The 26,980-nt window shown below is 38.5% G+C and overlaps 1 protein-coding gene across 2 annotated transcripts; it reads left to right on the top strand.

The window, feature by feature from the left end:
* Positions 1-503: 503 nt before the first annotated feature.
* Positions 504-20,735, top strand: gpr176 (G protein-coupled receptor 176). Of its 2 annotated transcripts, XM_083562674.1 has the most exons (4): positions 504-762; positions 871-1,256; positions 18,136-18,388; positions 19,393-20,735. In XM_083562674.1, the coding sequence occupies exons 2-4, from the start codon at positions 1,046-1,048 to the stop codon at positions 20,522-20,524; spliced, it is 1,596 nt and encodes a 531-aa protein (XP_083418800.1). In that variant the 5' UTR covers positions 504-762; positions 871-1,045; the 3' UTR covers positions 20,525-20,735. The 2 variants fall into 2 exon arrangements, with proteins under 2 accessions (XP_083418800.1, XP_083418801.1); XM_083562675.1 differs by lacking the exons at positions 504-762; positions 871-1,256 and adding an exon at positions 12,020-12,132.
* The last annotated feature ends 6,245 nt before the right edge of the window (positions 20,736-26,980 follow it).

The raw sequence follows: 26,980 nt of genomic DNA, 5'->3' as shown, positions 1-26,980 counted from the left end.
AATGTCTACTCAAAATCAGTGCCCGGGTGTGAATGGGTGTGTGAAGGGCATCGTGTAAAGAACCGTGTCCAAGACGTATTCATTTGTGGCAATTTTTTTTTTTTAATAATAATAATTATTAAGAAAAAAATGATAATAAATCACTATTAATTTTCCAATAATCAATAGTGATTTATTACATTTGTTTTTTTTAAATAATAATAATTATTAAGAAAAAAAAGTATAATAAATCACTATTAATTTTCCAATAATCAATAGTGATTTATTTAAGAAATAATAATAATTATTATTAAGAAAAAGAAATGATAACAAATCACTATTGATTATTGGAAAAGTGTTGAAGAATAAAATAAAAAAATAATGTTTTTTTAATAAATAAATAAATAAAAACACTCCAGTAAATGCTGATCCTGGAATTTGTATTTTCCTCATTTGCAAATTTTTACCTCCTCGTTACCATGGAAACATGTTCATTTGATGGTTAATGATTAATAGGATTGATAATCATGGCTGAGCTGTGCTTTAGGTTCCTCGCTTGTTTTCTGGAGCTCTATGGGCTTTGATCAGAGGAGGTGTTTGTGCTGCTGCTGATGGAGCTCATGTGTGAAGGAGGTGTGGCTCTGTGATGCTCTGCTCCTCCTCTCGACCACTATAACCTTCTGTTCACCATACAGCACGCTTCTCCTCCATCTGGACGAAATTAAACAGCACCTCCTGGCTGCCTGTCTGTCCTCCATTCATCTTCAGCTGTAACAGCATGAGGTAGGATTGTTTTTTTGTGCACTGGGAATGTCTACATAACGCATGGCGTTATAACGCATGCACGATTTGGATTTGGACTGCATGATGCAGTATGGGTCTGTGTTGTAGGATGGATGGATGGATGATGTGCTAAAAGCGACATCATCATCATCATCATCATCAGCACCATGGACATGTCTGACGCGTCAGCGCTCCTCCAGCCGCCGAGGCTTTTCTTCGTGGTTGCGCACGTGAGAGCGCGCGCTGCGCCGCCGCCGACGGACGTCTCGAGGCTTCACCGGGCATGAGGCAGGGAACAATGGACGTGGACACTTGGGATTCTCTCAACGACAACGGGACGAGGAGGTTACCGGGGTCCCCGAGCCTCTCCCCGGGGTTCGTGAACTCCAGCTCGGCGGCGAGTGCGTGGAGAGACGCGGAGCGGCCAGAGGAGAGAGCGTACCGGGACTTCGCCATCACCGCCCAGCTCCTCATCCTCGCTGGATCTCTGATCGGTCAGTCAACATCACCGCAATCATCACATCACCATCATCACCAACACCTGCATCATGGTGATCATTCACGCAGAACCAGGCATGAAGAAAAGATGTTCAAATTAATACAAATATATCCAGCATTCAGTATTTCCAATATATTCAGCCTTTTTTATTATTATTATTATTAATTATTTAAATAAAATAAAAAAAATCTCCAATGTGTTAAAAAAGTAACTTCCTAACTAACTAACTAACTAACTAACTAACTAACTAACTAAATAAATAAATAAATAAATAAATAAATAAATAAATAAATTTTGTAATAAATCAGTAAATTTTTTAATGCATATATACAGCAGTGTAGGAGCTGTGCTTAAAAAAGCAGTAGTTATACTTAATATTATTATTATTATTATTATTATTATTATGTTTTTTTTTTGTATATTTCTAAAAATTATTATTGTTATAATACAAACGAACAAATCTTGGATAAATTCCGTTGCAGGACGCTCTTCTCACACTCATTCACACCTGGGGACTGTTTTGAAGATTCACCTACTCGCATGTTTTAAGGTAGAAAAATTAAATTTCAAATCTAATATGCAAAATGGCAACGCAATATTCAAAATGGAAATGTATTTCTGTATTTAAATTTCCATTACCATATGTGCAAAGTTCGGCGCAAAAGGGAAATAAAAATGAAATGATATCAATTACATTTGCCATTCCCAACAGTCTTAATATATTAATTACAAACTAATTTTAACGTTTTATAAGTTTAAAAATTACATTAAAAAGGTATTACTCAAATTGATTCGATATGTGTAAAATGTCCAAGCAGAAATGGTAACAAAATGATCATTTAAATGTGTCCTAAATGCATTTCGACTCACGGTTAAGACAATTAAGATTGCATTTTCATCATAACGCCGTGTGATATTTGTAGCAACGCAGTCACACTGTAAAAAAGTCATCCAGTCAAGTTAAGAAGCATTTATTTTCATTTTAACCATAAATAAAAGTAAACAGTAAACAGTGAAATAAAACAACGTTCCTCCAGAACCCTGATGCAACATACAACAACATACAACAACAATCACAGAAACAGAAAAACACAGGGCCAAGTGTCCTCGCCACATAAATTGCATGTGTGCAACCTGGTGCAAAACAGAGCAAAGACAACACAGGAAAGTGCAAGACAACACAAGACAGTGTAAGACAACACAAGACAGTGCAAGACAACACAAGACAGTGCAAAGACAACACAAGACACTGCAAAGACAACACAAGACAGTGCAAAGACAACACAAGACAGTGCAAGACAAAACAAGACAGTGCAGAGACAACACTAGACAGTGCAAGACAAAACAAGACAGTGCAGAGACAACACAAGACAGTGTAAGACAACACAAGACAGTGTAAGACAACACAAGACAGTGCAAAGACAACACAAGACAGTGCAAGACAAAACAAGACAGTGCAGAGACAACACAAGACAATGCAAGACAAAACAAGACAGTGCAGAGACAACACAAGACAGTGTAAGACAACACAAGACAGTGTAAGACAACACAAGACAGTGAAACAGTGCAAGACAACACAAGACAGTGCAGAGATAACACAATAAAACACAACACAGTGCAAGACAACACAAGACAGTGCAAGACAACACAAGACAGTGCAAGACAACACAAGACAGTGTAAGACAACACAAGACAAAGCAGAGACAACAAAAGACAGTGTAAGACAACACAAGACAGTGCAAAGACAACACAAGACACTGCAAAGACAACACAAGACAGTGCAAAGATAACACAAGACAGTGCAAGACAAAACAAGACAGTGCAGAGACAACACAAGACAGTGCAAGACAAAACAAGACAGTGCAGAGACAACACAAGACAGTTTAAGACAACACAAGACAGTGCAAGACAACACAAGACAGTGCAAGACAGTGCAAGACAACACAAGATAGTGCAAGACAACACAAGACAGTGCAAGACAACACAAGACAGTGCAGAGACAACACAATACAACACAAGACAGTGCAAGACAACACAAGACAGTGCAAAGACAACACAAGACAGTGCAAGACAACACAAGACAGTGTAAGACAACACAAGACAGTGCAAGACAACACAAGACAGTGCAAAGACAACACAAGACAGTGCAAGAAAACACAAGACAGTGCAAGACAACACAGGAAAGTGCAAGACAACACAAGACAGTGTAAGACAACACAAGACAGTGCAAGACAACACAAGACAGTGCAAAGACAACACAAGACACTGCAAAGATAACACAAGACAGTGCAAAGACAACACAAGACAGTGCAAGACAAAACAAGACAGTGCAGAGACAACACTAGACAGTGCAAGACAAAACAAGACAGTGCAGAGACAACACAAGACAGTGTAAGACAACACAAGACAGTGTAAGACAACACAAGACAGTGCAAAGACAACACAAGACAGTGCAAGACAAAACAAGACAGTGCAGAGACAACACAAGACAATGCAAGACAAAACAAGACAGTGCAGAGACAACACAAGACAGTGTAAGACAACACAAGACAGTGTAAGACAACACAAGACAGTGAAACAGTGCAAGACAACACAAGACAGTGCAGAGATAACACAATAAAACACAACACAGTGCAAGACAACACAAGACAGTGCAAGACAACACAAGACAGTGCAAGACAACACAAGACAGTGTAAGACAACACAAGACAAAGCAGAGACAACAAAAGACAGTGTAAGACAACACAAGACAGTGCAAAGACAACACAAGACACTGCAAAGACAACACAAGACAGTGCAAAGACAACACAAGACAGTGCAAGACAAAACAAGACAGTGCAGAGACAACACAAGACAGTGCAAGACAAAACAAGACAGTGCAGAGACAACACAAGACAGTTTAAGACAACACAAGACAGTGCAAGACAACACAAGACAGTGCAAGACAGTGCAAGACAACACAAGATAGTGCAAGACAACACAAGACAGTGCAAGACAACACAAGACAGTGCAGAGACAACACAATACAACACAAGACAGTGCAAGACAACACAAGACAGTGCAAAGACAACACAAGACAGTGCAAGACAACACAAGACAGTGTAAGACAACACAAGACAGTGCAAGACAACACAAGACAGTGCAAAGACAACACAAGACAGTGCAAGAAAACACAAGACAGTGCAAGACAACACAAGATAGTGCAAGACAACACAAGACAGTGCAAGACAACACAAGACAGTGCAAGACAACACAAGACAGTGCAAAGACAACACAAGACAGTGCAAGAAAACACAAGACAGTGCAAGACAGTGCAAGACAACACAAGATAGTGCAAGACAACACAAGACAGTGCAAGACAACACAAGACAGTGCAGAGACAACACAATACAACACAAGACAGTGCAAGACAACACAAGACAGTGCAAAGACAACACAAGACAGTGCAAGACAACACAAGACAGTGTAAGACAACACAAGACACTGCAAGACAACACAAGACAGTGCAAGACAACACAAGACAGTGCAAGAAAACACACGACAGTGCAAGACAGTGCAAGACAACACAAGACAGTGCAAGAGAACACAAGACAGTGCAAGACAACACAAGACAGTGCAAGACAACACAAGACAGTGCAAGACAACACAAGACAGTGTAAGACAACACAAGACAGTGCAGAGACAACAAAAGACAGTGTAAGACAACACAAGACAGTGCAAAGACAACACAAGACACTGCAAAGACAACACAAGACAGTGCAAAGACAACACAAGACAGTGCAAGACAAAACAAGACAGTGCAGAGACAACACAAGACAGTGCAAGACAAAACAAGACAGTTTAAGACAACACAAGACAGTGCAAGACAACACAAGATAGTGCAAGACAACACAAGACAGTGCAGAGACAACACAATACAACACAAGACAGTGCAAGACAACACAATACAACACAAGACAGTGCAAGACAACACAAGACAGTGCAAAGACAACACAAGACAGTGCAAGACAACACAAGACAGTGTAAGACAACACAAGACAGTGCAAAGACAACACAAGACAGTGCAAGAAAACACAAGAGAGTGCAAGACAACACAAGATAGTGCAAGACAACACAAGACAGTGCAAGACAACACAAGACAGTGCAAGACAACACAAGACAGTGCAAAGACAACACAAGACAGTGCAAGACAGTCAAGACAACACAAGATAGTGCAAGACAACACAAGACAGTGCAAGACAACACAAGACAGTGCAGAGACAACACAATACAACACAAGACAGTGCAAGACAACACAAGACAGTGCAAAGACAACACAAGACAGTGCAAGACAACACAAGACAGTGTAAGACAACACAAGACACTGCAAGACAACACAAGACAGTGCAAGACAACACAAGACAGTGCAAGAAAACACAAGACAGTGCAAGACAGTGCAAGACAACACAAGACAGTGCAAGAGAACACAAGACAGTGCAGAGACAACACAATACAACACAAGATAGTGCAAGACAACACAAGACAGTGCAAGAGAACACAAGACAGTGCAAGACAAAACAAGACAGTGCAGAGACAACACAAGATAGTGCAAGACAAAACAAGACAGTGCAGAGACAACACAAGACAGTGCAAGACAACACAAGACAGTGCAAGACAACACAAGACAGTGCAGAGACAACACAATACAACAAAAGATAGTGCAAGACAACACAAGACAGTGCAGAGACAACACAAGATAGTGCAAGACAAAACAAGACAGTGCAGAGACAACACAAGACAGTGTAAGACAACACAAGACAGTGCAAGACAACACAAGATAGTGCAAGACAACACAAGACAGTGCAAGACAACACAAGACAGTGCAAGAAAACACAAGACAACACAAGACAGTGCAAGACAACACAAGACAGTGCAAGACAACACAAGACAGTGTAAGACAACACAAGACAGTGCAGAGACAACAAAAGACAGTGTAAGACAACACAAGACAGTGCAAAGACAACACAAGACACTGCAAAGACAACACAAGACAGTGCAAAGACAACACAAGACAGTGCAAGACAAAACAAGACAGTGCAGAGACAACACAAGACAGTGCAAGACAAAACAAGACAGTTTAAGACAACACAAGACAGTGCAAGACAACACAAGACAGTGCAAGACAGTGCAAGACAACACAAGATAGTGCAATACAACACAAGACAGTGCAGAGACAACACAATACAACACAAGACAGTGCAAGACAACACAATACAACACAAGACAGTGCAAGACAACACAAGACAGTGCAAAGACAACACAAGACAGTGCAAGACAACACAAGACAGTGTAAGACAACACAAGACAGTGCAAAGACAACACAAGACAGTGCAAGAAAACAGAAGAGAGTGCAAGACAACACAAGATAGTGCAAGACAACACAAGACAGTGCAAGACAACACAAGACAGTGCAAGACAACACAAGACAGTGCAAAGACAACACAAGACAGTGCAAGACATTGCAAGACAACACAAGACAGTGCAAGACAACACAAGACAGTGCAAGACAACACAAGACAGTGCAGAGACAACACAATACAACACAAGAGAGTGCAAGACAACACAAGACAGTGCAAAGACAACACAAGACAGTGCAAGACAACACAAGACAGTGTAAGACAACACAAGACACTGCAAGACAACACAAGACAGTGCAAGACAACACAAGACAGTGCAAGAAAACACAAGACAGTGCAAGACAGTGCAAGACAACACAAGACAGTGCAAGAAAACACAAGACAGTGCAAGACAGTGCAAGACAACACAAGACAGTGCAAGACAACACAAGACAGTGCAAGACAACACAAGACAGTGCAGAGACAACACAATACAACACAAGATAGTGCAAGACAACACAAGACAGTGCAAGAGAACACAAGACAGTGCAAGACAAAACAAGACAGTGCAGAGACAACACAAGATAGTGCAAGACAAAACAAGACAGTGCAAGACAACACAAGACAGTGCAAGACAACACAAGACAGTGCAAGACAACACAAGATAGTGCAAGACAACACAAGACAGTGCAAGACAACACAAGACAACACAAGACAACACAAGACAGTGCAAGACAACACAGGACAGTGCCAGACTATACACAAAACACAAAATAGCTCTGCCAGTAAACCTGTTGTATAGAGACAAAGTGAACAGTAGCAATAATGTAAACAAAAGAGCAAATAGCAGCGATCCAGAAAAGATGTGCAAAAACGACATGTAAACAGTTTATGGTAATGAAGTGATGTAATGTGAGTGGTACTGAAGAGGGGTACAAACTTCTGCCCCGGGCTGTGATTAATGCTGATTAAATAGCGTGATGTTTTGATCAGGTAAGAAGGGGTTAACTGGTAAGGCATTTGGCTGTAACTGGTGAGTAATTACAGAAAGAAATGATTTACGAGAGTGTTTCCTATAACGAGCTGAGAAGAATGTGGGATGAACAGATGGCCAAGAAATACACACTTTCAGTTGTGTTAAAAAAAACAAAAACAATGATTATTCATTATAGTGTAATTACCACAGCACGGTTGAGATCTCCATTCTGATTGGACGGACAGCAGGTCTGATCAGTGACAGGGTTGTATTAATGAGCTCGTTCGGATACGTTTTTGTTTCTATAGTAACAGCTCATCCACCTTTTTACCCTCCGTATAAAGGGGTTACAAACGTATAATTATTGTTATGGAGTTTTGTGTAAAGAGACATTGAGGGAAGGAATCTCCAGTGTTATGCAAAAGTTTATACAATATTGGTTTTCCCTGTACCGTGATATGAAAACCTGAGATTTCTTCAAGAGGAAGGAGTGTTTTATATCTACTACAGCTTGAGAGAGTATAGGAACTAACTTTGGCCAATATTATATGCAACTGTAACTGGATAAAATGTATTATTTAGCATTCTATAATAAATAAACTGTATAATAGTGTAGTATAAAGACAATACAATGTTTTTGTTTCAGAAAAAAAGCATTAAGCTGGTGAAGAAAATGTTTCTACTGCTATAGAATAGGTGAGAACGGGAACTAACTTGTTTCACGGATGGTCCACAACATTATATTTAACTACGACTGATAAAAAAGGTATGATTTGGCATTCTTTAATAAAATAAGACCATGAAAATTAAAAGTATAAGTACACAAAGAAACAGGCTGGTGTTTATAGCTGTTATAGTGGAAGTGAAAAGAAAAAAGAACTTCGGTATTATATATAAGCATAATCAAATAAAAAGTAGCATTTGGCATTCTTTATTAAATGTGACATTTACTAGATTAGTATATATACAATAAATGGATGGTGAAGGAAGGAGCCTTTATAGCTGCTATAGCATAAGTGAAAACTGACTTTCAACACATCAATTGTAACTATAACCAGATAAAAATTTGGAATCAATATTCTTTTAATGGGAACTAGTAGCTCTGGGTTACACATTGGAAGGTCTGGGGTTCAAGCCCCAGTATCACCATGCTGCCACTTTTGGGCCCTTGAGAAAGATCCTTAACCCTCTTAGCTCATTGGTGGTGTATCACGGCTGAACTCTGACCTCAGCTTCCTTACAAGCTGAGATATGTGAAGAAAGAATTTCACTCTGTTGTGTTGCATACGTGAGCAGTAAAACTGCTGCAGGAAGGAAGTTTGTAACTTTATATCGTACATAAAAAAAAATAAAAAAGAAGTCATCTTAGTTACTTACACTGATATTTCATAACATTAAGTGTAACTATAAGTGGATCAAAATCAAAATGTAGTTTACATTCTTTAATAAGTAAGAGATTTTGATAAAATAGTAGGTTTTTCTTTACAAAAGAAGGGAATGGTGAAAGAGGGAGCATTTACAGCTGCTATAGTGTAAGTGAGAACAGGAACTAACTTCCACACATTAAATGCGACTGCAACTGAATAAAAAGCATGATTTTATATTTTGAATAAAAAAATACAATATTGCATAGTATATGGATAATCGAATGTTTCTTTATTTAAAAAAAATGAAGAAAGGACTATTTAAAGCTGCTTTATATTGTGAGTATATACAGTATATTATGTATTTTACAACATAGATAGATAGATAGATAGATAGATAGATAGATAGATAGATAGATAGATAGATAGATAGATAGATAGATAGATATAAATAAAAAATAGTGCAAATGTATTTAAGGCACACTATGAGTAAAGAATGTAATATGTAGATTGTATGTATAATTGTACAGAAGTTATACACAATGTTTATACAGTGATCTAACGGTTCTGGTTCTGTATGTTACTGTATTTGCTTCTTGATGGAAGGAGGTTAAACAGTGTGTGACTGGGATGTGAAGAGTCCTTGATGATGTTGTGAGCTCTGAGCAGATATCTGCTGTGGTGAAGGTACTCAGTGGGAGGTTGTTGGGTGCCAGTGATCCGTTGGGCAGTTTTGACCAGTGAGGGCTTTACGTTCACACACAGTGGAGCCTCCGTACCATACGGTGATGAAGTTGGTCAGGATGCTTTGGATGATGCAGCGGTAGAAACTCGTTGTAATCCATGGGGACAGAAGAGCTTTCTTAAGACTCCTCAACAAGTTCAGGCGTTGTTGTGCCTCCATAACCAGAGCTGAAGTGTTCTGGTGACAGGACAGATCCTCAGAGATGTTAACTCTGAACTTAAAGCTGGAGACCCTCTCTCTATATATATAAATTATTATTATTATTATTATTTATTTTATTTAGAAACGTTAGTAAAGAAATGACCATGATGCTCTTCAGAATTATTATTAATTGTATTATTGTTACTATAACTATTACCAGATAAAACGTAGGATTTGCCTTTTTTTACTAAGCAAGAATTGGAATAGTATAATATAAGGATAATAGAAATAATTTTTTATTTAAAACAAACAAAAAAAAAACTGGTGAAGGAAGGACCAAATATAGCTACTTTATATTGTTAGAACAAACACACCACGACATTATGTAACAACAATTTGTAACTATAAGCAAATTAAAAGTATGATTTGGCATTTTTTCAATAAATACGACTGTAATAGTAGTTTTTTTTATTAATTATATAATATATATATATATATATATGTATATATTTTAGAATGGAAAACTGAATAAAAAAGGTAAAAGAAAGAAGGTTGCTTTAAACTTGTAGTTTATTCACATGTAGTTTACAGCACAGTGAAATCTTTTCTTCACGTTTCCCAGCGATGTTAGGAAGCTGGTGTCAGAGTGCAGGGTCAGCCATGACACACACCTCCTGGAGAACAGAAGGTTAAAGGGCCTCAAGAGAGGCAGCTTGTAGATACTGGGGCTGGAACCCACAACCTTCCGATCGGTAGCCCAGAGCCTTGACCACTGATCTCCAACCTCCTAGTCAAAAAGAACCATTTATATCAAAAATAAGGAAAGGAATTATATGTAACTAGAACTGGATAAAAAGTATAATTTGGTATTCTTTAATATTTCAGACATTGGAATAAAAACGTATGAGGATCATTTAAAAAAGCCTGGTGAAGGAAGGAGCATTTATAGCTGCTATAGTGTAAGTGAGAAAACGTTCACAATGTAATATGTAAAGGTGTGTTAGTAAAGTCAGGTACTGATGTAGGTGAGTTGAGGAGGCCAGGAGTGAAGTCCCACATTCACCCCAAAGGTGTTCAATAGCTCTATAGCAGAAGAACTTCCACTACAACCCATTATCTACATGGAGCTGGCTTTGTGCACAGAGCGTATAATAATGCTGGAACAGGTTTGAGTCTCCTAGTTTAAGTGAAGGGAACATTTCATCCAATGCTAACGCATCCAGAGACGTCCTGTACAATTGTGTGCCTTCAACTTTGTGGTAACAGTTTGGGGAAAAACCACATATCGCTGGAAAAGTCAGGTGTCCCAATACTTTTGGTAATACCGTGTATCTCTTGCTCATTTCCATCTTTGGTGCTTAGCTTTTTATTTTGATTGATATTTTCAAGGGTTGCTTGCAGAAACGGCCACGTTTACACGATTAGCATTTACTCCCTATGCTAATCTGCCCTCTGCTCTTTTCACAAACAGTTGCTCGATTGTGTTACAAATGAAAAGAAAGAGGGGGACAAATTTAAGAATTGTAATCCCCTATGAGTTCCTTGCTTTGTTTGGATGTTGTTTTTTTAATAAGCTAAGCTGATGAGAGTTAATGCATTTCACATGTTTCGTTGTTGACATGGGAATGGTTAGCGATTAAAAAAAAAATCATCATCCATTAAAAATAATCTTTTGTGTAATACAGTGTTTATAAGTCTTCATTTTTATTTATTTTCAATATGTTTCATTAACAGTGAAAAATCTTTTCTTCATCCTCTGTAATTTATTTTAATGCTCAGGGTTGCCAGTGTGGGGTTTTTCAGTTTAATAATAATTGTATAAATGAAACATACAAACATTCAATTGTGCAATTATGAAATTTATTAATAATTCTTTTATAACTTAATAATAAATCAAGAAATAAATCAAATAATTAGATTAAATGCCGACGATTCCCCTTTCACACCGCTGTATAGAATAGTTTGCATGTTGTGATTGCTTGGTGTTGTTATGACGCTCGCTTGCTCACTCACTCCTGGTATATTGATTCTGGTTTCCAGGCAGCGACAATAACAATAATAATGAGTCGATTTTATGTGGACTACACAGAGGTCACAGCTGTTAGCGGAATCCCTCCTCCGTCACACGGACCTTAGAATTATATACAGGTTTAGAAAGAAATATGGAGTGTGTACGATTTATGAATTGGCAAATTGGTGAGATGGGCCAGGTTTATATGAACGCTAGACGTGGAAGAAATTTGGCTTAATGTACCAAAGCAAAGACCAAGGTGATGTCTAATCTCTTTGTGAATATGTTTTGGGATGCAGTTGATTTTATTTGGACTTCTTAACAGTTGTAGTTTTGGTTGTTTGCGTTCGCTTTCAGGGGGTTTTCACAAAGGATTCAGTCTGTGCTGTGCAGACAGACAGACATAGAGTTAGACAGATAGATAGATAGATAGATAGATAGATAGATAGATAGATAGATAGATAGATAGATAGATAGATAGATAGATAGATAGATAGATAGATAGATAGACGGACGGACATTTGGGTGGACAGATATATGGGCAATATGAATGGACAGACAGACAGACAGACAGACAGACAGATAGATAGATAGATAGATAGATAGATAGATAGATAGATAGATAGATAGATAGATAGATAGATAGATAGATAGACAGACAGACAGACAGACAGACAGACATATGGGCAATATGGATGGACAGACAGACAGACAGACAGACAGACAGATAGATAGATAGATAGATAGATAGATAGATAGATAGATAGATAGATAGATAGATAGATAGATAGATAGATTGATAGATTGATAGATTGAAAGACAGACAGACATATGGGCAATATGGATGGACAGACAGACAGACAGACAGACAGACAGACAGACAGACAGACAGACAGACAGACAGACAGACAGACAGATAGATAGATAGATAGATAGATAGATAGATAGATAGATAGATAGATAGATAGATAGATAGATAGATAGACAGACAGACAGACAGACAGACAGACATATGGGCAATGTGGACAGACAGACAGACAGACAGACAGACAGACAGACAGACAGACAGATAGATAGATAGATAGATAGATAGATAGATAGATAGATAGATAGATAGATAGATAGATAGATAGATAGATAGATAGATAGATAGACGGACATTTGGGTGGACAGATATATGGGCAATATGAATGGACAGACAGACAGACAGACAGACAGACAGACAGACAGACAGACAGACAGACAGCTAGATAGATAGATAGATAGATAGATAGATAGATAGATAGATAGATAGATAGATAGATAGACAGACAGACAGACAGACAGACAGACAGACAGACAGACAGACATATGGGCAATATGGATGGACAGACAGACAGACAGACAGACAGACAGACAGACAGACAGACAGACAGACAGACAGATAGATAGATAGATAGATAGATAGATAGATAGATAGACAGACAGACAGACAGACAGACAGACAGACAGACAGACAGACATATGGGCAATGTGGACAGACAGACAGACAGACAGACAGACAGACAGACAGACAGACAGACAGACAGATAGATAGATAGATAGATAGATAGATAGATAGATAGATAGATAGATAGATAGATAGATAGATAGATAGATAGATAGATATATCTGTGAAGTGTAGGAGGATTATTTAGTGTCTGTAAATGTTAAAATATGGTGATTATTTGGAGTGTAAACAGTAGCTATGATTAATGAAGTGTAGCAGAACTTTGCTGTGGTTACAGATCTCTCTGTTTCCTTAAAATGGGTTTCAACAGAGCTGAAAACAATTTGTTGTTGTTGTTGTTCGATTACTGTTTCTGTGTCCTTTGTGCAGAGGATATTGTGTATGACGAGGTGAGTGTGTGAAGGATTTGCTGTTGCTTGGGGCATTTAATCATTGCTAAATTCATTGTTTTTTTTTTTTTTACCAAACACGTGTTTTCTCTGCTTGTCCTACCTGAAAATTACTGCTGCACCTAATCCTGATAGAACTTGAAGAGTTCTAGAAAAAGTTCTATATAAATAAGAGAGAGTGATTTAACTAGGAGACCCATACCAGTTCCAGTGTGACAATGCAAACCCTGTACACAAACCCAGCTCTATAAAGATCTGCTTTACATGGGTTGGAGTGGAAGCTCTTCTGCTATAGAGCTACAACCCTGTTAAAGATCTTTGGGATGATTTTAAATCCTGATGGCAGCCCAGGAATCCTCACTTTACTTGTACCTAGATCAGTACTTCACTTTATTACTCTTTATTACCTCACTTTATCACTTTATGACCCTCGTGGCTGAATAAAGAATTCCCACAAGAATGGAGATTATTATAATAGCAAATTGGGACTAAATGTGGAATGGGATGTTAAAAAAAAAGTACATACCAATTTTATGCTTGAGTGTCCACAAACTTTTGGTAATATAGAGTTTATAAAGTAGGGATGGTAAGAAGTATTTGTTTAAAAAGTGTGCAAGTTGGCATTTGAACATATATACATCGGTAAAAAACACGATTTATTTCTATATAATTATCAGTAGATGTTCTTTAATTTTATTATTTATAAAGTAATCAATCATTTGTGACCGATATTTGATAAGTAGATCGATTTCTCGTCTCTAAACCGTTTCTCGAGTGCGTTTTCTCAGACCGAGACGTCACACAGAACACAGATTAACATGGCAGAGGTAGAGCTGTAACTTCCTGCTCACACAACAGAAAGAGAAATTAATTTTGTGTATTCTTTTACCTCGTGTTTTAATGGATAAATGTTAAAATGATGCTAAAATATTGTCCTTCGACTCCAGTCTTACTTGTTATGATCAGTTTCTCCACCTGCATGATTTGATATCGCTTTACTCTTCGTCATTAGTCACGTCACGTAAACGGAATCTGGTCATATTTTATTCTCACTCATGTTTCTTGGCAGTTAAATACTCAGAAGTCCACATAAGCACCTTTCCTAAGACACGCACACACACACACACACACACACACACACACACACACACACACACACACACACACACACACACACACACACGCACACACACACACACACGCAGACACACAAAGCTACATTAAGCATTCATAGCCTGTGGCTTTCTCCTTTGTTTTTGGCACTATGAGTCATCTTTTGCTGTGACTTTTCTCCTTTATTATCTCAAAAAGCAGTTCAGAAAATGCAACACTCTTTATATAAACAATAATATTATGTAAGTATTACATTATTAACAGTAATATAACGCTTCTATCTCGTCCTCAGACCGGGCTTCATAATTCAATTCCGACCAGAGAATGCAATAATGGTTTTTATTTTAGTTCTGTGGCTAAAAATAGACAATAGCAGGCAGAGGGAAAGACAATGGTCGTAGTGTGACATGTAGTGTTTTCACATGGCCTCTTCTCCGAGAGAGAGAGAGAGAGAGAGAGAGAGAGAGAGAGAGAGAGAGAGAGAGAGAGAGAGAAAAAGAAAATGTCAGGTCATGTCAGTGTGACACGTAATAGCACTACAGCGTCGCTCCAATTACAGGTGGACTATAACGGAGAGAGATGAAAGGGACAGGGGGCATTCCTGGAAAAAAGCGGAAGGAAAAACGAATAGAGAGAAGGACCCTAGACAGTGCAAAAAACAGGCTGTGTGTATTACAGAGGCGTGAGTAATAGCACATTAGTGTGTGAAATCTACGACATTGCGCCTTTGGGCTGTGTATCGGCAAGAACCTGGTGATACGATACGCATCACGATATAGGGGTCACGATACGATATTTTGTGCTACTGTAAGCAAGGCGAGATATTGGGATTTTTTTTTAAGATTAGGATATCATTTTAGGAAAGCTATAATAATATTAATAATAATAATAATAATAATAATAATAATAATAATAATAATAATAATAATAATAATAATCTTTATTTTAAAAAGCGTCTTGAAGTGCTTTTCCTAGCATAAAAATAAATAAATAAATATACTATTAATAATAATAATAATAATAATAATAATAATAATAATAATAATAATAATACCAACAACAATCTTTATTTTAAATAGTGCCTTTAAGAGTTACATCTCAAAGTCGTTTTCCAAGCATAAAAAAAAAGAAATAATTAATATTAATTTAAAAAATTTAAAAAAGTGAATAAGACAAACATCACAGATACATAACAAAAAGAAAATTACCTGATAGCTATCCTTAAAAAAATAAGATTTAAGATCAGATTTAAAAGCTGTCATTAAGAAAACAACAACATGTGCAAAACAAAAATTTAAACAGAAAACATCTGCATTTGCATTAATCAGTCCATGTAGCATTCAACGTTATTGAACCTCTTTTTTTAATAATAACGCGTAAAATTTTACAGCCCTAATTAATATATTAATACAAAAGGCTGAACATCCACTAGAACACAATCAGATGATGATGATCATGTGATCAGGAATGTCTCTGTTTCCAGTCAGACTCCCTCCGTCTCATCCACGTTACCCCCAGACTTCTTGTTGTCTTCTGACTTCCATTAAAAAAATTGTTGGAACTCCTTAAACTTCCAATCTCAGTACAGTCCTGATCCTCACACTCATCATGCCTGAAGGACGGATATTGCACTTTTGAAGCCAAAACAAAACGAACACTCATTTTGAGTAACTGTTACGTTTTTGTCTTATAATCTGTCCATGGAATTGGAGATTGACGTCCTAGCGTTCTTTTTTTCTTCATTCGTGAGTTTTATTTTGTTCGAAAAACAGTGAAAAGCAGTGGCAGGTCCATTACTCATGCACACACTCGTGTTTCTCTACCGGGAGGTAAACAATTCGAGTTTGTTGCAAAAGTATTCATACCCCTCAAATATTTCCACATTTTGTGCAAATTGTATTCAGTCCTCCAGAGTCAATACTTTGCCAAACCACCTTCGCTGCAATTAGAGCTGCAAGTCTTTTTGCGTATGTCTCTTACCGGCATTTCATTTTCTTCCCATTCGTCTTTGCAGAACAAGTCAAGTCAATATATTTCTATAGCGCTTTTCACAACAGACATTGTCCCAAAGCAGCTTTACAGAAATCAACAGTCAAGGTGAATGGTGTGCATTTATCCCTGATGAGGACCGTGGAGAACAGCTCCAGCTGAATCAGTTTGGATGGAGAACGTCTTGCGAACAGCAATTTTCAAGTCTTGCTAAAGATTCTAAATAAGGATTTAGGTCTGGACTTTGACTGGGAGTTTCTAACACATGAATATGTTTTGAGCGCAACCATTCCATTGTAGCTCTGGCTGTATGTTTAGGGTCGTTGTCCTTTCAGAAGGTGAACCTCCTCCCCAGTCTCAAGTATTTTGCAGCCTATAATAGGTTTTCTTCCAGGATTGCCCTGTATTTAGCTCCATCCATCTTCCCATCAACTCTGATCAGCTTCCCTGTCCCTGCTGAAAAATGGCATCCCCACAGCATGATGCTGCCACCACCATGTTTCACGGTGGGGACGGTGTGTTCAGGCTCAACATTTTGGTCTCATCTCCATGAATTGTGCTAAGCTTGGGATATGTTTTTATAACCAAAGCCTGCTTTAAACTTCTCCACAACTTTATCCCTGACCTGTCTGGTGTGTTCTTAAGTATTCATGATGCAGTTTGCTCACTAATGTTTTCTAACAAACCTCAGAGGCCTTGACAGAACTGGTGTAATTATATTGGGATTTTAGTACACACAGGAAGACTTTAATTACTAATTAGGTGACTTCTGAAGGCAGTTGATTGCACTGGATTTTATTTCGGGGTATCAGAGGAATGGGGGCTGAATACATACTTATTTCTTTATCTCTCTTTGACAACTGAGCAGGGTAAAGGGCCTTGTTTAGGGGCCCAGCAATGGCAGCTTGGTGTGGCTGGGATTTTTCGCTTCAATGTCCAATGCTTTAACCGATAAGCTACCATCTCTTCAACATATTATATGGCAACATGAGAAAATATGCATACAATACAAATATTTTACACAAAAAACATGTATTGATCAAATAAAAATGAAAAAACAAAAAAACCCCAACAACAACGTTTTATTTAATAAAAAGGTAAAAGTAATAGAAAAATAAATTAACCCTCGTCTGGTGCTAATATTGGTTGACCAACCCGAACATGTTTGTCCCCAGAACTTCCAGGAGAAGTGTGCACACCAGGAACTAATCCAAAGCAATCTAAGAAAGGTATATCATGGACAGATCACACTTTCCTGAACATGCTGTACATTCCCCCTCAGGCAATGCCGCTGTGCTGTGGTGCACCTGCTGCACCAACGTCTTCAAGACAGTCACTGGACGCTTCATTAAGAACCTGGCCTGCTCGGGAATCTGCGCCAGCCTGGTGTGTGTGCCTTTCGACGTGCTCCTGAACACCAGCCCTCGCTGCGGCCTCTGGATCCACACGCCGATGCTCTGTCGAACCATCAAGTTCCTGCACAGGCTCTTCTGCTCGGTCACTGTGCTCAGCTTTGCTGCCATTGCTCTGGACAGGTGAGATCGGACTCAGGATCGGACACGCTGCCATGGCAATGCACCTCACCATATCTCTTTTTCAATAAATTCATTATTAAATATGCAAAATATGGACCAAAGTTTGGAGCATTACATTGCTATTATAATAACCCCCACTCTTCTGGGAAGATGTTCCACTAGATTTCTTTTTTGAGATTTGTAGAGATTCATTCAGCGACAAGTTTGTTATTAAAGTCAGGTACTGATGTAGGTGAGAAGGTGAGGAGGCCTGGGATGTAGTCAGCATTCACATTCATCCCAAAGATGTTAAAGAGCTCTAATAGTAGGAGATCTTCCACTCTGCAATGGATCAGGTTTGGGTCTCCTAGTTCAAGTGAAGGAAAATTTCATGCTGACATACAAAGACGTCCTGTACAATTGTGTGCCTCCAGTCAGTAACTTTTTTCTATATAGTGTATTTTTATTGGTTAGTTATTAATGATAGAATTGTCTAGCATTTGCCTTTTTTAAATATAACATACAAAATAAATGTAAAAAAATTTTTAATTAGGTATTTTATAAAAAATTGAAAGCAGATATGAAAAAAAGAACGAAAGAAACGAACACGTATTCGTACCAAAATGTTTTGGTACAGGGCTTTTGATTCGGTACACACTTTTCGGTGGAACACGTTTAGTCTCTGCATCGCACTTTAAGCTCTTTAAAATATATATTTTTTTATTGTTAAACTTGAAAACATACACACAAGTGCCAGGGGTATATATATATATAAAAAAAAAAAAAAAAAAAAAAAAAAAAAAACCAGAAGATGAAAAAAATACTTTTGTAAAACCACTTTTGTTGAACAGAGGCGTTAATGCATAATAAGATATAAGAGCCAATCAGATTTCAATATGCAAATTTAGAACATGCTGCACAGGGTAAAGGAGAAAAAATTCAGAAAATTGGGGATGTTTTGATTTTTGTGATGATCAAACATAAATTTCTATTTTCTAAAACAGCTTCTTTGTCTTTTCTTGTAGGTACTATTCAGTTCTATATCCACTAGAGAGGAAAATCTCAGACGCCAAATCGAGAGACTTGATCATATACGTATGGTTTCATGCTCTTGTGGTGAGCGTTCCTGTGTTTGTTGTCAGTAACGTCACCGATGTCTACGCAACATCTACCTGCTCCGAAGGTTACTCTTTAGGACACCTTGTTTACATGGTGCTCTACAATGTGACCACTGTGATCTTGCCCCTCACGGCTGTGTTTGTAACCATGGCGCTGATCCGGCGTGCCCTCAGTACCAGTCAGAAGAAGAAGGTGATCATTGCAGCACTCCGGACACCGCAAAGCAGCGTCTCCATCCCGTATGTGTCTCAGCGCGAGGCTGAGCTTCATGCCACGTTGCTTGCAATCGTCTTGTCATTTGTGCTCTGTAGCACGCCGTACGTCGTTCTGTTGGCATACCGGGCATTTCCGATGGCTGGCCCGGCTTCTCAGTGGCTGCATCTAACGGCCATTTGGCTGCCGAAAGTGTCTCTACTGACCAACCCACTGTTTTTAGTGATGGTGAACCGGTCAGCACGGCGCCGCCTGTTGGACGCTTTGGCGCACATTCATCGCCGCTACAGCCGGAGAAACAACTCGATCGGCGTCGGAACAGCACCCGAGGCTGGAGTGCTTGGTGTGGAAGGGCTTGCCCGCTCGGGCAGCCAGCTCCTTGAAATGTTCAACATCGGCCAGCGGCAGATCTTCAGGCCAAATGAAGAAGAGGACGAAGAAGAAGTGAATGAAATCGCAGCCGTAGCCAATTTCCTGCCCAGATCTGAACAAGTGGCTGTCGCCTTAGCAGAAGAAGCAGAAGGACCAAAGGAAGATGGTTTACCTGTTCTAAAACATTCACCTGTTCAATACTGTGCATACTCATCCTCACAGGTGGCTCCTGCCACACCGACCGACCCTGAAGATGCCTCCCAGTTTGGTTTCGGTCCATTCGAGTTGCCCCCTCAGTGGCTTCCTGAAACCAGGAATAGTAAGAAAAGACTCCTGCCTCCGTTGGGTAACACTCCAGAGGAGCTGATCCAGACCAAACAGTCCAGAGCACGACCCGAGAGGCGCATCAGCAGGAACAACAAGGTCAGCACCTTCCCCACTGTGGACCCCTGAGACACCATGAACAAAAATAGTAATAAAAACTAGTTTAAATAAAAGTTTAAAACGCTATCCTTTTCCAGCAGAAGAGGAATCCTTCGACAGTCTTGTACCTAGCTAGACGTTAAGGGAATGAGTTGCTCTTTTACAATAATGACAGAATTTCTAATAAATTGTATAGAATTCAGTTATTTGGAAATAATAAAAACCTGAAAATGGTTTGTATGAATTGTCTGAATGTGCAATTTCTCACTCACATTCTAATGGGATTAAAGTCAAGCAAGTCAAAATATATTCTGTAACCTCATTGTATATAAAAATTAAACCCCCATACAGAAATCTGACATATAGCAATATATGCAAAGTACATATATCACATACATGTTCACATTTGGATTTTACAGATATAGGAATATGTCAGATACTTGCACACACATTTCAAAATATTACAAAAATGACCATTTATGTCATGCAGAACTTAAAGCAATTGTTTAAAACCTGTGTACCAACAAGTAACAGGGATCAACAAGGAACCAAATCTATTATTAAACATAATGTAACAAAACTGTAACAATGCAACATTAAACATTAATTTAACATTATGATTAGATTTTATGGTATGGTAATCAATTCTCCTGATCTGCAACTTGAAACACTGCATTTGAGTGATTTTCCAAATTGGAGTCAAAAATGTTGGAATAATGTCACTCCCAAAACTCACATGTCTAAAAGTTAACAAAAAAGTGAAAGAAAACAAGAGACATCAACCCTTTTACAAAAAAATTACATTAGTAAAGTGAAGTTAAAGTGAAAGAAAATTGGGACAAAAGAAGAAAAAGGGAGGGGAAAAAAATGCAGTAATTTAGTGAATGTCCCAAACTGGAGTCAAAAATGCAAAAATGTGGAATGATGAGGTGCGTGAAAATGCGTGTTTCACTTCATGTACACAATTTGTTTTAACGTGAAATCAAACCTTCAAATGTAGATAACTTTCATATACAGTCGACTGAGTGCGTTTGTGCAACGTTTTGGCATATTTGCGCATATTTGCAAAGAATATTTCTAGCAAAGTAGAATGAAGTTTGAGATTAAAAATCATACACGTCATTGGTTTAAATAAAGGCGATCGTATATCTTACAATGACTCAAGTTACAAGTATTTGCTAACAGATGAGAAATCCGATAAAACATTTACATTTGGAGAACATTTATATGGTTGTTTAAAGGTTCGCATATTAGCGAGTGCATCCACCCTCATCTTGCTCTACCTGCCCCCCTGGCTTGCATTCAACCCTCTTTAGAAATCAATAATCTGCTGTGTTTACTGGAGAAACTGTCCTCTGTGTGCACTGCTTGATGATATTCTCTTGTTGTTTTCTTGTGAGGACACAGGTGCTACGCCGGGCACCAGCCCTTCCGAATCACGGATCACTTTCGTCCTTTGTCATATCAGTAGACACAGATGCAAGCTGACTTTTCTGGAGCAGCAAGCTAAGGCAGATGTCATGAGTTTTTTTTAACAACCCATAATTCCTTGTTGCAGAGTAGAGGAAGGAGAGGAATCAAACGGACACCAGTGCAGATGATGATGAGATGCCGATTGGGTGTTTCCTTTCGTGGCAGCACACAGACCTTTATAGATTTTTGCATTTCAGTTCCCTCTCTCTAGGTTGCCATGTTTTACATTTTTAAAGCATTTCTGACTATAAACATCACTCTAAAAATACACACAGCGATCAGCCGTAACATTATGCTCGTCTGTTGGATCGGACCACACAGACCAGCCTTCGCTCCTCACGTGCATCAATGAGCCTAGTCCGCCCACAATCCTGTTGCTCGTTCACCACTGTTCCTCCCCTGGAGCACTTTTGATAGACACTGACCACTGCAGACTGGAAACATCCCACAAGAGCTGGAGTGTTGAAGATGCTCTGAACCAGACGTCTAGTCGTCTCATAATGTTATACCTGGTTGGTGTGCATTCGCTAACACTTTTGACTAGCATGCTAGCTCCAAAAAGGTGTTGTTAAAGTACGCCAAAGTCACCCGGGTGACTAATTTTGTCATGCGGTGGGTCAATTAGCCAACAACATCAACTGCAGATAATCTGCTAAAAACTAAGAAAAAACAGAGATTAATACAAGGCTTGCTGTAGACTGAGACTGTTAGCAAACATAGTATATACTTCACAAAGAGTCAATCAATGAGGGTCTTGTAAATAACAAGTGCAGGTCCGTGTGTGTGTAGAAGCTAGGTGTTTGTGAGTGCAGAAGTGTGTGTGTGTGTGTGTGTGTGTGTGTGTGTGTGTGTGTGTGGTTTGGGTGCACAATGACCATTATTGTCGACCTCATGGGTTTCTCAGAGTCAGTGTTCCTGACAGGATTTTCAACGTTGATCTCACAAGCTAGCATTTTAAATTCATAAACTTCATTGCAGTTAAATAAAAAGATTAATGTCCAACAAATCTCCACAAAATCCAGTGAAACATCTTCAAAGAAGAGTAAAGAGTTTTATCATAACAGCAAATAGAGTCTAAATGTGGAATGGAATGTTCAGAAAGAATCTTATGGTCAGGTGTCCACAGATTTCTGTGCATATACTGTACGTGTAAAGTAGATTTCATGTAGAGCTTTGAGTCATTTGTATGCATGGAGAATTTTATATCATGTTTTTATTTGGTTAAAATGAGCTTTTTTGTGCAACCCCACCCGGAAACATTTGTGTCTGCAAATATAGTTGTAGACACAAAAATTCTTGGCACCTTTGGAGAAAATAATTTGCAAAAATGAATATATAAAAATGTGTAAAAAATTCAAGTGCGCTGAAGGGAAAACTTTTTTTATCATGAAAAGTGAGGTTTGTTCATAATTGGAAAACCATTTTTTCCTAATTATTGGTACCCCTATAATTAAAACCCAGTATTTCAGGACAGCCTTCCAGCCCTTGATGTACATCTGTAATGAGAGCAAAGGTCATTAGTATTCAGTGCGACGCTTCTCCAGGGTTAGCTCGTATTCATGAAATCAAAAGGCTTCAAAAGCCCTGACCTTGTGAGGAAGCTGTGTGAACAGTTTGCTGAGAGTCTTAATTACTGCCATTGAGATTCTATTCTTTAAAAAGCCTGTTTGTTTTCTTTGACAGACCAGGATTAATAGCCTGTATATCTAATGTAGATGTGGACTTTCCTACGGCATTTAGCAGAATTACAACTGAGCAGTTGAGGATTGAGGGCAGTAGCAGTATCCCAGTAGCTTAACAATGCTGGGATTTGAAACAATGACCTTCTGATCCAGAGTCCACTGCCTACGTTTGTTTCTTATAACTGTAATAAGTGAGCCAGTGGCGACTATGGCGACGGAAAAAATCCCCGAGACTTCACAAGAAACCTTGAAAGAAACCAGACTCAACAGTGAACCCATCCTCATCCTCAACACTGAATGTCCATTTATTACAGTCCTGAGTCTTTTTAGCAGATTGTTGATCTTAAGAGAAAAAAAAGGACAGGAACACTGGTCACTAGTACCTCAGGAGCATGTTTAACTCGACCAAGAGAGAGAGAGAGAGAAAGAGAGAGAGAGGGAGAGAGGGAGGGAGAGGGAGAGAAGAGAAGAGAGGGAGAGAGAGAGAGAGAGAGATAGAGAGAGAGAGAGGGACGGAGAGAAAAGAAGAGAGGGAGAGAGAAGAGAAGAGAGAAGAGAGAGAGGTAGGGAGAGTGAGAGAGGGAGAGAGATTGTTGAAGGGAGAGGGAGAGAGAAGAGAGGGAGAGAAGAGAGAGGGAGGGAGAGATTGTTAAAAATTATTGTTTTCTAGTCTTCTAGATTTGCTTTTCTTCACCAGGTTTTGGATTGGATCAGAACAACAGAACCAGGGAGAGTCACTCACACACACACACACACACACACACACACACACACACACACACACACACACACACACACACACACCCTGTAGTATTATTAATAGAAATAAAATGTACGATTGCTTCACTTTCTCAGATTTTATGCAGTTACAGAGAAATAAAATCCCCGGGTTGAAAGCGATGCACTTTAAGTCACAGTAAAGCGGGCAATGTGATGAGTCAGCAGGTTTTAAAGGCCGCACTCAACGTGTTTCAAATACTCAAACCAATAAAAGCCCCGAATCGACTTCATTATGCAAGACGCCGACTTACGACGAGGCTCGTCGGTTACCAAGCAACCACATGGCTAATTAAACAAAACCTTTTCCACTGCGGCACCGAGGCGCTGGAAGTTAATGCACAGTCGCAGGTTATTACTTCATCAAATGACTTCAGTGTGAACAAGAATAATGTCAGTGTTTCAATCAAACAAAACCAAACAATAAAGAAGACAAGAAGACAAAATGTAAAATCGGGAATATAAATTGTAATCGTTGGGTTCAGGTGATTACAGAATACACCTTTACAAACATCATCAGTTTAATAAAACATTTACATATACATTTACATTTACATACATTTACATATAAAAGTGAAAAATGTAGAATAAATAAATAAACAGATGGGTATTAAAATAATAAAACAGATAGATAGATAGATAGATAGATAGATAGATAGATAGATAGATAGATAGATAGATAGATAGATAGATAGATAGATTATAAAAAAGAAAGAATAAAGAATAGAAAGAAAGAAAGAAAGAAAGAAAATAAATATGGTATAAATAAATAAATTGGTGTTAAAAGGAAAAAATTAAGAATCAACAAAAAAACAAAAAAACAAATAAATAATTGAATGAATAAAAATGTTTATTTAAAAATTTAAAAATACAGTGATGTTGATGAAAGATAATGAAAATAAATGGAAAAAGAATTACGTAAAAAACAATATTTATTGATACATATTTGAGTTATTTTGACAACAGAAGTCGACTTAACTTTGAAGTTTAAATTAAAATTGTAAGTCTTGTAGCACATGAGCATGTGCAGTATTATTCAACCCCCAGCTTCAGTACCTTGTGGAGCACCCTTTAGTTTTTATAACTTCTAACAAGTGTTTTCGATAAATGCTGACAAGCTTCTTGCACCTCTCGATTGGAATCTTTGCCCGTTCTTCACATGCAAAAACCTCTAACTCAGTGATGTTTGACGGCTTCCGTGCTGCAACTGCCTTCTTCAAATCCCACCAAAGTTTTCAATTGGATTTAAATCTGGTGACTGAGAAGGCCACTCCAGGACACTCCAGCATCTTTTCCCCAAACAAGCTTTGGTTGATTTGGAGGTGTGCTTGGGATCATTGTCTTGCTGGAAGGTCCAATGATCACCAAGGTTTAATTTGTCAACAGAAGGCATCATGTTCTTCTTCAAAATGACCTGGTATTTCTGGGAATCCATGATGCTAGGTACACAATCAAGATTGCCAGTTCCTGCCGCAGAAAAACAGCCTCACATCATAAATGACCCACCTCCATGCTTGACTGTGGGGATGGTATTCTTCTGGTCATAAGCCTGACCTAAGATATACCGCTGGTCCACGTGTCCAAAAAGTTCCATCGGTCCATAGAGCTGATGAACTCTGTAGTTTTATCCAAATTTCTCCTGGCATATTCTAGTCGACTCCTGATTTTCCTTGAGGTCAAGAGTGGAGTGCGTCCTGGGGTCCGGCCATGAAGTCCTTGATTATTCAGTTGCCACTGAAGCACTTGTACCAGCCTTCATCATGTCATCCTGTAGCTGTTTTGCAGTCACACGGGGGTTTTTCTTAGCTGTCCTGACTAAGTTGCTAAGGGCCCTTGATGAAATTGTGAGGGGGGGGGGGTATATATGCATCACAGCTGAAGCAAATGAAGGATCGTTATAGAGTTTCCAAAGGCTTAATGATGTTTCAGCTCCACTTCAGGCCATAAAAACTGTCAGAAAGCTTTAAAAACAACAATATTATATAGGGGTTGAAAAATTGTGACATGGCGATCTTAACAAAATATACTGTTACACACAAACACTACATCATACATGTTCTGTGTTGATTTTATGTGTCACTAAACTCATTAAGAAGCAGAATCCTGCACTTTGAAAAGATTTTTATTTATAAATCCTTCAAACTCTTTAAGGGTTGAATAAAGTAATAAAATGAAAATAACTTTACCACGAGAAAACACTATATGGACAAAAGGATTAAGACGCCTGACTTTTCCACAGGTGTGATTTTTCTACAAAAACTGTTACCTGGAGGTTGGAGGTGCACAAATGTCAATGTAGATGCAGTAGAATGAAATGTTCCCTTCACTGTTCCAGCATGACGATGCCCCATGTGCACATGAAGATCCATTACCTCCATGAAGATCTGCTTTACATGGTTTGTAGTAGAAGATCTTCCTCTATAAAGCTCTAAACCATATTCGGGATGTATGTGAACGCTGACTGCACCCCAGTCCTCCTCACCTTCTCACCTACATCAGCACCTGACTTAACTAACACTCTTGTGGTTGAATGAATCTCCACAAAGTCTAGTGG

Source organism: Silurus aristotelis (assembly GCF_946808225.1).
Source record: "Silurus aristotelis genome assembly, chromosome: 15".
Taxonomy (NCBI): Eukaryota; Metazoa; Chordata; class Actinopteri; order Siluriformes; family Siluridae; genus Silurus; species Silurus aristotelis.
The sequence above is the reverse complement of the archived record's forward strand: the minus strand, read 5'-3'. Positions and strand labels throughout refer to the sequence as shown.